Source organism: Myotis yumanensis, unplaced genomic scaffold, assembly GCF_028538775.1.
Source record: "Myotis yumanensis isolate MYYU_CA2020_CCGP unplaced genomic scaffold, mMyoYum1.0.hap1 SCAF_3, whole genome shotgun sequence".
NCBI lineage: Eukaryota > Metazoa > Chordata > Mammalia > Chiroptera > Vespertilionidae > Myotis > Myotis yumanensis.
In genome coordinates this window covers 120,492,728-120,504,924 of record NW_027223754.1, presented here as the reverse complement: position 1 = coordinate 120,504,924, position 12,197 = coordinate 120,492,728, and the positions used below count along the sequence as shown (strand labels likewise).

At 34.9% G+C, this 12,197-nt stretch overlaps 1 protein-coding gene across 7 annotated transcripts in view; it reads left to right on the top strand.

Annotated features, from left to right (window-relative positions):
- Positions 1-12,197, top strand: part of WNK1 (WNK lysine deficient protein kinase 1) — a 147,897-nt gene that overhangs the window by 90,706 nt on the left and 44,994 nt on the right. For 6 of the 7 annotated variants that reach the window (XM_070409497.1, XM_070409496.1, XM_070409495.1 and 3 more), the window contains 4 exons: positions 3,641-3,729; positions 5,641-5,860; positions 6,897-7,230; positions 8,927-9,114. In XM_070409497.1, the coding sequence (XP_070265598.1) occupies positions 3,641-3,729; positions 5,641-5,860; positions 6,897-7,230; positions 8,927-9,114 (831 nt within the window). Of the gene's footprint in view, positions 1-3,640; positions 3,730-5,640; positions 5,861-6,896; positions 7,231-8,926; positions 9,115-9,534; positions 9,568-11,791; positions 12,050-12,197 lie in introns of all 7 variants that reach the window. The other variant, XM_070409499.1, reaches the window with a different exon arrangement.

The following is a 12,197-nucleotide window of genomic DNA, read 5'->3' as shown; positions in this document are numbered from 1 at the left end:
AAACCTGTACTCGTTTCTTTTAAGCAGCTTTCTATTTATATGTACCAGGTGACTTTTCTGTAGGCCACTTTAAGGGTCATGAGGTTTCATACTAATTTTTACAATTTTGGGTCTTTTTAAATAAACAACCCCTACAAAGTCCTGCTTCTCAAATGATTCAGAATATCTCTGCTAGATATTTTTATAATCTTGACTTCTTGATGGTAGCTGACTGGTGAAATACCTTTTTATTCTTTTCATTATCTAAGTGACTAACAGTAAGCAGCCTTAATCTTTTAATACCAGCTGCTGGACTGGTAAGGTGTGTCTCCATTTTATTGGGCTACTTTGGCACCTGCAATACATTTTTGAAGGCAGCAGTAACATTTGAATATGTAGAGTTTTACTGCCAGAAGGCCAAACTCATTCCTCTAAATGTGTGTGTTGTATAGCATTGGTATGGAATTTTCCATATCTAAATCTTAGCTAGAGGTTGAAAAAGTAGCATAACCTAGTAGTTCAGGGTGTTATACAATGCACAGTTGGTTTTGCTGTTGGTGACTTTATATCTCATTTGTTCAACTATTATTTCTATTTGTAAATAAGATTTGATTTCTTATTTGTAAAGTCATAAGTGTATATATGTTTGCATGGATAGGATTAACAAAAGGACCAAGGATTGAAAGCAGATTCACAGTGGATCTTGGTGATTATTATTCAAGAGAATTCTCTGCTTCCTTTTAACTCTAAACTTTATTATCTTTGCTGATTACCTTGAAGTCTAAAATGGCTTTAGATCAGCAAACTTAATAATTCAAAGAGCTTTCAACCTAGATATTACATTTGATTCTAGCTGCTGTGAATATAGATAAGTGAATTGTGCAAGTATTCCCATTTGCTTGACAAGGAATCTGAAGCTCAGCTGTTTCTATTTGCCCAGTTCACACGGAACTCAACTTTTCTATTAAATCCTTTTATCTTTCCAATATGCTTAAGCTAAATTGAAGCGACTTTTGATAGAATCAGTATATATGTACTTTATTAACTTAATATGTAGAGTTTTACTGCCAGAAGGCCAAACTACATTCCCCTAAAATGTGTTTATGGAAGAAGGAACATTTTCCTAATCATATTCTATATTCTCTTTTGCTGCTTTTCTGTAGCATTTAGAATGTTTTTACATGCAAAGGCCAACTATATATGTGTCCACTTTTAGCAAAGAATTGTCTTTCAGATAATTTTCTGCCAATAGTGAATGTTCTACGAACTCAATATATAGTATTTTAGATTGTTTTTCCATTGCATTTATGAATAGCATTTTAAAATTTGCTTTTAGCCCCGCTGGCGTGGCTCAGTGTTTGAGCGTCAGCCTATGAACCAGGAGGTCACAGTTTGATTCCTGCTTAGGGCATATGCTCGGGTTGTGGGCTCGATCCCCAGTCTGGGACAAGCAGGAGGCAGCCGATCATAGATTCTCTCTCATCATTGATGTTTCTATCTCTCTCTCTCTCTCTCCCTTCCTCTTTGAAATCAATAAAAATATATTTAAATTAATGAATAAAATTTGCTTTTTTTGTTTGCTACAGTAAACAGTTCTACATGTTTATTGTAGAACATTATAAACAAATATAAAACAAAATCTCTAGTGTTTCTACTACCAGAGAACTTTTAGTGTGTATCATCTATTTTTTTTTCTTAAAACAGTTCCTATTTTCTTAAGCCTTAATTTGAAATACCGTACCACCTTGCTCAATTAAAGCAGCTTTTTGCTTCAGAAGCATTATTTTCTTATTTTTATTAGAATTCAAAGACCAGTTGGGAAAACTTAATTTGCTGGATTTGAAAGTAAGCAAAATACAAACTGCTATCTTTGTAGTCATTACTCAGAAGTGAACCTTTTAAATACATTGATTCAATTTTAGGATCAGCACTACTACACAGTTCCTTGCTGTGGAAGGTTAGCCATAGAGGCAGAATCCTCTAAATTAGGACTTTTGAATAATGCATTGAGTAAATAATGATAATTATTTCACTACAACTCTAGTATTTGAAAACTTTTTTGAGCTAACTATTTGATGTAGAGTTGACCCTTCAAATAACACAGGTTTAAACTATGCAGGTCCCTTTTTACATTTTTAAAAAAATAAATATGTATAGTACTATAAATTTTGTCTTATGATTTTCTTAACATTTTCTCTAGCTTACTCAGTTGTAAGAATACAGTATATATATATGTATATATATATATATATATATACACATATATATATATATATACATATATATATGTATATATCATACAAAATATGTGTTAATCAGCTATGTTCTTAATAAGGTCAACAGAGGGCTATTAGTTGTTAAGTTTTAGGGGAGTCAAAAGTTGCAAGTAGATTTTCAACTGCCCAGGGGGGTTCAGTGCCCCAAAGGTCAACTGTATTTAAATTCAATCTATGAGAGATTACATGCATTTCTGTGATCTATCAAATTATCATTAACTTTGGTTTAATATATCTTGTCACTGAGACTGTAGATTATTAGAATTTATATATATTCTAACTTTTCTAGTTCCTCTGCCCTGTTTTCCTGTGTTTTGTACATTTAGATGCCACTTGGATAGTGTCTGTGGTTAATCAGATGAGTTGGGAATAATGAGTTGGTTTTGTCCACATCACCTCTCAGATAGGGGTATTTTGTTATTCTTGTATCTTTCAACACATTGCTGAAATTTTTATTTGCAAAGAGTTTTCACTTCATGAAGATTCTAAAATATCACTGTGATGCTATTTAGTATTACATGTAATAGTTGTATTGACTGTTCTGAAATTAATTAGACACTTAGTCTTTCATATGGGTCTAATGCAGCCATGGACAAACTACGGCCCGCGGGCCGGATCCGGCCCGTTTGAAATGAATAAAACTAAAAAAAAAAAGACCGTACCCTTTTATGTAATGATGTTTACTTTGAATTTATATTAGTTCACACAAACACTCCATCCATGCTTTTGTTCCAGCCCTCCGGTCCAGTTTAAGAACCCATTGTGGCCCTCGGGTCAAAAAGTTTGCCCACCCCTGGTCTAATGTATCACTCTTCATTTTGTGTTTCATATGTATAAGACAGTTTGCTCTTCAGTTCTCATGCCAAACCAGCCCAAATCCTTAACTCCTTCTATATATACTTGGTGAGTTTGTTAAAGAGTACTGTAATCATAGAATACCTGCCAAATTGAGCATGTGAATTCAGGCCCACACATGAGTTCAGTGTTCAAAACAGTTAATTGCTGTGTTGATTAATGTGTTAGGTAACAAGGTTGAACAAAAGACATTCTAACCAATTAGAGTATTTGGCTTTCTTTTTAGCCAATAACTTCTTTTACTTAAAACACAGCAGAAAATGTTGACAACATTCTAAAATTTTCGCTAGCCACATATAGAAGCCATGGAAGTAAGTGACCCCTACCATCTGTTTCTTTCTTTTGTCTTGTGGGAGTTATATTGACACTACTCAGCTCAGCCTGCATGAACCAGCTCCTGCAGACAAATCAGAAAAAAGCCAGGTTGATAAGAAAGCAATCTAATGGAACCTTAAAAGTCAATTGAAAGTCAAAGTTCAAAGGCTCTGCTTTTATTAATGTGTTCTTGTCACTGTTTTTATGGGTTTCAGGGGGTGAAGCCAGCCAGTTTTGACAAAGTAGCAATTCCTGAAGTGAAGGAAATTATTGAAGGATGCATTCGGCAAAACAAAGATGAAAGGTAAGTTGCCTCTAGACCTGTTGCTTAAACAAAAACCTAAAATGTAACATGCTGTGAATATAACACTCAATCTAAGGTGTATTTTACTTGTGATTAGTTTTCAATTAATGTCATAATATCTTTAAAAGTAGAGTTTTGTCCATTGAAGTATTCAAATTTGATATACTGAAAGGTTGTAAAACTGTGGTTTAGTAGAGTTTAAGTAAACCAAATTACCTGAACCATCAACATTTAATGATAACTTTGTATAGCATCAGTTTGATGTATAAAACTCAGTAGAGTTCAGTCCTGGTCGGTGTGCTCGGTGGTTAGAGAGTCAGCCTATGCTCCAAAGTGTTGTGGGTTGGATTCCCCCATCAAGGGCATGTACCTGGTTGCAGGTTCCATTAGGCGCGTGCAGGAAGGCAACCAATCAACGTGTATCTCTCACTTCGATGTTTCTCCTCTTCCCTTCCTCCCTTCCACTGTCTCCAAAAATCAATTGTAAAAATATCCTCACGTGAGGATTAACAACAAAACAGAAAACTCAGTAGGGTTCCATCTCTAATGCAGCAAATCTATTCCTTAGTTTTTTTTCCATTGAATTCTAAAAGGTAAAATAAAATCTTAACTCTTGAAAATCAACTCAACTATACAGGTCTTGATTTGCTTTTATTGTGCCAGAATTGAAGAAGAGCAAAACATCAAAATTCCTTTGAGTAAAAAGAGACGACTTTGCCCAAAGCTTAGGAGGAGATCTGGCTTAGTCATTTGTACTAACAGAGGACTTTTCTCAGAGGAGTGGCAAGTATCTGATCTGCCATATAGCTGATTCATCACCCGTTAGGCATGGCAAAGGTCCAATGTCTGTTTTTGAAAAATAATCCACTTTCAATGTCCCCCCCCTTACACTCTAAAAAAAAAAAAAAGATCAGCCTGTACAAATATAAATTGTAAGTTGAGCATAGTCTACCTCCAGAAGAATGTGAGCAATCAGGTATATCAACCAAATTAAAGAATTCCATATCTTCCCTTCTCCAGTCTCATGCTCTTTTCAGAACTTCATTATTTGGAAGAGGTTAACATCATGATCTTTAAGGCTTTTTAGTAGAAATTTAATTTGGGTTTCTATTTTTGTATTCACTGATTGGAGAGTCCTTAATCTCTTTAAGAACTTTTTTTACTATAAACAAAGGGATATTTGTTTCCCAGTCTTCAAACATATTACTCTGTTTCTTTTCTGGATGGACCAGTTCACTAGATTACTGGTATTTTGAGACCATTTATCTAAAGAAGATTGTTCTCCAATCAGACTTCTGCTTGCCTAGTACACAAATTGTTGAACAGGAATTGAGAGAATTTTGGGGGATAAATAAAGCTTCTGTAGTAGAAGGTAATGAACTTGAAATCAAAAGATTTATTTTTGAGTTTTAATTCCACCATTTACTACTTTTGTAACTATGAGCAAGATTTTCAACCTCTCTGAACTTCCATATCCTAATTAGGGTATCTTATTGAATGTTGGTCAAGGATCAGATGAGATCCTACATATGAGGATTTTTTTTGGTAACTATAAATGCTATATAAACAGTTATATGGTATTTTGAAGCTATGATAGTCTTTGTATTACTTGGTATTGTTAGTACACTATTAAATTAGATATTTATATTAAAAAGATAACAATACTTTCCATTTTTATTCATAAATGATATTGTTATATATGAGATTGTTATGATGTTCTGTAACTTGAGAGTAAAATTCTATAATCACTATTCAAATGGAGCAATGTAAAAATGAGTTACAAATTTCCCTTGTTTTTTTGTCAATCCTTTTCATTATTCCAAGCATAACAATAATTAGCCACACTTGAAAATTATCTTTTAAATCTAATGGCGCTTTATGTGTGTTTTTTCCCCCTTCTCTCTTCGGAAGATATTCTATCAAAGACCTTTTGAACCATGCCTTCTTCCAGGAGGAAACAGGGGTACGGGTAGAATTAGCAGAAGAAGATGATGGAGAAAAGATAGCCATTAAATTATGGCTACGTATTGAAGATATTAAGAAATTAAAGGGAAAATACAAAGACAATGAAGCTATTGAGTTTTCCTTTGACTTGGACAGAGATGTGCCAGAAGATGTTGCTCAAGAAATGGTAAATTATCACTAATCAGCCATTTAAAAATTGATGCAAATTTATGTATATTGATATTATTGAGCAAAAAAGCAATTTATGAAGCAGTGTATATGGCATATCCCATTGATATAAAATTGTGTTGATTAATGGCCCCAAAATTACTTTTGAGGAAAAGATATATAGACTTAGATAGGTATGGATGGATGGATGGATCTAATAGAATAGAATATGAATATGGAAATAAAGAAACTAGAATACATTCTGAAGTAATTTTGAGAGTTTAATGTTAAATGACTCCTAGTTTGTATAAGCATATTTAGTGAGAATGCAAAGTTATGTCTTCTAAATATTGATACATTTGCCTTTGACCAGTCATCTGTATAAGCCCTAAATTAATTGTTTTTACTTTTACTTAACATATTTACCACAATTGTTTTATCTGGTTAAGTGGTTGCCTAGTGGAGTGGTCAGCAAACTCATTAGTCAACAGAGCCAAATATCAACAGTACAACGATTGAAATTTCTTTTGAGAGCCAAATTTTTTAAACTTAAACTATATAGGTAGGTACATTGTTATTAACTTAATTAGGGTACTCCTAAGGCTTAGGAAGAGCCACACTCAAGGGTCCAAAGAGCCGCATGTGGCTCGCGTGCCGCAGTTTGCCGACCACGGCAGTGAAAGGAAGTCAGGCAACACAGGTTAATAGTAATGGTTATGTGTGAGTGGGAAATAGAATGAATAGAATCTACTGGGACTTAATTTGGTTTAAAAACTTTGCTTTTAGGTTTCCCATTGTTTTGTTGTTGTAAAAAGTGAAGGTATACCCACCTCTCAAGTTTCTACAAAGATCTTGGCACCCACCCCATGAGTATCTACAAAAATGGTGGGAAAATGCATAATGTTAGACCAGTAATTTCACAGTTTGGTTAAGATCAAGTCTTAGAGAGCCTTCTCCTTCTCTACTTTTCTCCCAAAAGGGCCTTTTTTGTTTTATATTTGGTTTGTTTTCTTTTGATAACCTACTGCTTCCTAATGTACATTTTTATCCTATAGGTAGAGTCTGGGTATGTCTGTGAAGGTGATCACAAGACCATGGCGAAGGCCATCAAAGATAGAGTGTCATTAATTAAGAGAAAACGGGAGCAGCGGCAGTTGGTGCGGGAGGAGCAAGAAAAAAGAAAACAGGAAGAGAGCAGTTTCAAACAGCAAGTAGATCAACAATCAAGTGCTTCCCAGGCAGGAATCAAGCAGCTCCCCTCTGCTAGCACTGGCATACCTACTGCCGCTACCACTTCAGCTTCAGTTTCTACACAAGTAGAACCTGAAGAACCTGAGGCAGACCAACATCAGCAACTACAGTACCAACAACCTAGTATATCTGTGTTATGTAAGTATTTTGGGAAGTGGACAAGTATGCTAAGGATACTCCTAATTGACTCTTTTAATAGAGGGCCAAATTATTTTGTTTTACTGTAATGGGGGAACTATCTTTTCTGATTCTAGATTAATATTGAGGTCTTGTTACTTCCTGTGGATGCAGAGTTGTATCATCCATCTCTAAGAATACTTTAATAGCCACCCCATACTTGTTAGGGCCCATATCTGGATGATACCATTTTCTCTGCCTCTCCCCTCTGGCCTCTGTTTGTTTTGTTTTGAATTTTTTTATTTAAATTCTTTATTGTTTAAAGTATTATATATTTCTCCTTTTCCCCTATTGATCTCTCCCCAGCTGCTCCCACCCCACCCCACCACCCCCCCAGCACATGCCCTCACCCCCTATTCTCTGTGTCCATTGGTTATGCTTATATGCATGCATACAAGTCCTTTGGTTGATCTCTTACACTCTCCCCTCCCTTGCCTTCTCTCTGAGGTTGGACGATCTGTTCGATAGATTCTGTGTCTCTGGATCTATTTTGGTTCATTGGTTTATTTTGTTCATTATATTCCACAAATGAGTGAGATCATGTGATATTTATCTTTCTCCAACTGGCTTATTTCACTTAGCATAATACTCTACAGGTCCATGACTTTTTATCTTCTTATTAATGATGTTGCACTGGCCTCTTGGTTTTGAATTATGAATGCAACATATAATAAGTTTGAAATGGTTACCATCTACCTGTTTCTATTCTTACATTCATGACTAATAGAAAAGAAGGGTGGGGCAGTGAGGAAATGTGAAAAGGATATAAGATAATTTTACAGGTTCCTTCATCTTGGAAATTCCAATTTATAGATTTCTACTTTTCACAGATCCTTAAAATGAAATCCTATATAATAAAAGGCTAATATGCAAATGGACCGAACCGCAGAACCACTGGTTGCTATGACACGCACTGACCACCAGGGGGCAAATGCTCAACGCAGTAGCTGCCCCCTGGTGGTCAGTGTGCTCCCACAGAGCCTCTCCCGTCTCTGCAACAGCGCTAAGGATGTCTGACTGCCGGGTTAGGCCCGCTCCAGGGAGCAGGCATAAGCCATCAGTCGAACATCCCCTGAGGGCTCCCAGACTGTGAGAGGGTGCAGGCTGGACTTAGGGACACCCCCCATCCCACCCCTGAGTGCATGAATTTCATGCATTGGGCCTCTAGTGTAATTTATAATGAAAAATGAACAAGTTTATGTTAGCTACTTATAATTTAAGAGCTAACTTACATTAAACCCATTAATCTGGTTTAGCTCTTAACAAAGCTTAATGTATAAATTGGAAACTAATGAGACTGCTAGAAGTTATAGAACTACCTGCTTAATACTAAAAACCCACTGATCTCCAAATTCAGGACTTTGAGAGTTATGTCAAACTTAAGGCTAACAGCATTCCATTTAATTCCTTTATTTGTAAGATAATAAGAGTCTGTGGTAGCCAGGGATTTTTTTTTAAGACATTAAAACTTTTTTCCATATGGATCTCTCATTTAAATATAGAAATATACTTAGTAAATTAACTAGTATTCATTATTTATTTAGTTCAGGTCTGTGCAAAGAAAAAAACTATTTGATCCTAAAGTCATCAGTTTGTGATGAGGAAAATGTGAACCTCCATTTTATGATTTGTCTCTCTCTCTGTTTTTCTCCTTCAGCTGACGGGACTGTTGACAGTGGTCAGGGATCTTCTGTCTTCACAGAGTCTCGAGTGAGCAGCCAACAGACAGTTTCATATGGTTCCCAACATGAACAGGCACATTCTACTGGCACACTCCCAGGGCACACAGCTTCTGTTGTCCAAGCACAATCTCAGCCCCATGGGGTATATCCACCCTCAAGTATGGTAAGTAACAGCTTAAGAGAGTGTAAACCTATAATGAGAGCCAATAGATAATGTGTTAAATTTAAATTATTTCTCATATCCAGGTAATAGCATGAGTCTGAAGTAGAAAATATACATGGTGTATTTCTGAAAGAAATAGGTTTATTATTGAGTGTATTAAGAGTAGTTCAGGCAGGGCAGGGAATACACACACACACACACACGGAAAGGTCAGCTGGGTATAAGATTTAGGCTGTTCTGCCTTTGATTAAAGATAATGATAATGTTCTCTTTAGCACTTTAGAGTTGAAACTGTTCAGAGCAGCATAAGTTAGATATATAAATGTTTGGGGGTTGGGGGTAAGGAGAGTTTTTCAAAGCTTACTTATTAAAAGAATTACTAAGTATTTTCTGTAAGATTTTTTATTGTATAAAACACAGGTAAGACCTTCAGACCATTATAGAATGCTGCATGTGAGTACTCTAGAGTGAAAGAATCCTTTATTTGTATGACCATTTAATTTAGCGCTTGTGTTTAATCATTAGTTGCTATGTATGTTCCTCCTTAAGTCTGTGTTGGACACAAGTTCCTTCCTTATTATATGTTCATGTGCTTTTTCCCTTTATTTGGTATCTGTTTCTTACTGATTTATTTTTAGAATCAACTTGTGGAGATTATTTCCTAAAACGTTTTATACATTTATGTATACATACATACACAGACACATATATACACATTATTACCCCATGTTTTACATTAGCCACTTTTGCTTCTTATAATATTAAACTAGACCATCAGATAATATCTCATTTCTTTGGTGATCCTCTGAAGTCTTCAGAGGTAAATAAAACATACCATCTGGCTCAAGAAGGAATTGGAGAATAACTGGTCACTATATAACAGTTGTTTAGTGAAATCTTTAGACAGGTAGATTTCCCTTTCGCAGAAAGCTTTTCATCTGAATTTTGTGGAACTCTTGCTCTTCAATAAATGAAAATATTTCTCTGTTAAGAAAATACTTCTGCTTGCTCTTGTCTTTTATCCTTCAGCTTGGGATAAAAGGTGTTTATTTCAGAGTCCATTTATCAGTCCTACATTGGCTAGGTCTCAAGATGAATGGCCACAGTAACACAAAGAAAACTACTAATGTACTAATGTTACTAAAACTACTAACTACTAATGTACTAATTGTTAAAATGTTTTAACAATCTACTTTTCTGACCTTTAAGATAATTAGATAGGTTAGAAAAACTTTATAAAGAGTGTATAGATGTATTTCTGTGATCTGGCAAATATTATTTGTCAGAATTTCTTGTCAGTTTCTACTTGTTATAATTGACTTTTTTCTGATCATCACACTAGACTTTTTGAAAACTACTTTTAATTTTTTTGGCTTCATTCATTCATTACAGGGCTATGAACATTGGGTCCCTTCTTTAGAAAAGGAAGTGGAGTGATCATTTATGAAGATTTTAACTATTTGCGCCACAAATATAGTTATATTTATTGATGTGCTAAAAGCAGGCTGCTAATAACATTCTTGCCTTTTAATGACAATATTCTTTGGAGGTATCATGAAGTTATTAAATATTGAGAACTTAATAAATTTTTATAATTTTGTTCTTATTCAAGAAAGATTTTATTGTAACTTACAATAATATATCAATTATATGTAGAATTTAGAAGTTAGAATAAAAGAGAAACAAGGGTGGAGAAAAATAGAACCAGGAATGAAATACATAATCATACAATGATACTTAAATACTTGCTGCTGGCAGGCCATAAATTTGGCTCATAGCATTCTATGCAGCCAATTTTAGGAAAAAAAAAAAATGTAATTAGTTGCAGTTTACAATATCCAAAAGGAAATAAAAATCTTGCTCAGGACAACCTTGCAGTATTAGATGTACTGCTTTGTAGCTGTATTATAACCTTTGTGTTAAGGTGCCTTAAACTTTGTAAACCTAAATTGAATCTCTGATGTACCTGAAAAAAATTTTTAAGTTAATTTTTAAAGATTCATATTTAAGCTATTTTCCATTGACTACTTTAATATAAATACACAATATTTCCTGTATCTATTGTGAATTACTACTAGAAAGATAATGCTTTTCTTAGCAGAAAATGACTTTTTAAATTACCTTTACACATATAGGCAAGCGAAATAAATAAAATACTGTGAGCCAATAACTTTTTTAATCTGATGCCTACTCAATAGAAATGAGAAACCTTTTCTGAGGCTTCCAGAGCTCGTGCAAAGTAATCCAGACTTAAAATCTTCTATATCTTGTAATGTGCATTCAACTAATAGAATTCATTCTTGTTTAATCTTTAGAAGTTTGCAGAAACTATAAGCCAATATTCATTGTTTACCCTATGTTCTGCTACCTCAGTCACTCATTCTTATTCATACAATCACAATAATTCATATTATTTTAGAATATTTAGGAAGATAATTGATCATTATCATGGTTCTTCATTAAAAAAACCTGTACTTGACCAACAGTGTAGAGAGAATAAATATGATCAGCCAGGTGTGCTTTCTGGAATTATTTCTCTCCAAAAAAAATTGGCTTTGTGGAATTGGGGGGAAAAGAATGTTTCTTTATGTCAGCTTTGCCCTGTTATCATTGTACATTTGGTTATTTTGTTTTCCAAGTACTGTGTTTTTCATGTGTGTGTTTGTTTTCTGTTTAGCCTCGTCGTGGCCGTAGCATGTCGGTTTGTGTTCCCCATCTTTCTGCTGTTCCCTCTCTGTCCCGCATCTCTCCCAGTGCTCCTTCCACCCCACCACCAGTGCAGTCTGCACCTCTTTCTCCTCCCCTCCTTCGGACTGCCCCTGAGGAAACTTTTGCCGAAAAGCTTTGTAAAGCATTGGAGAGTGTCCTGCCTATGCACTCTGCCTCTCAGCGCAAGCACCGACGCTCCAGCCTGCCTTCCCTCTTTGTCAGTACTGTATGTAACCATAAACTTCCTGACAAATGAAAATTTATTACCAATGAATACATCCAGGCATCAAGTATTTTCATAAAAATTAAATAACAGCACTGAACTTAGTATTACGTTATGCTTTAGGATATCAGTTCTTCTGTAGAAAAAATTT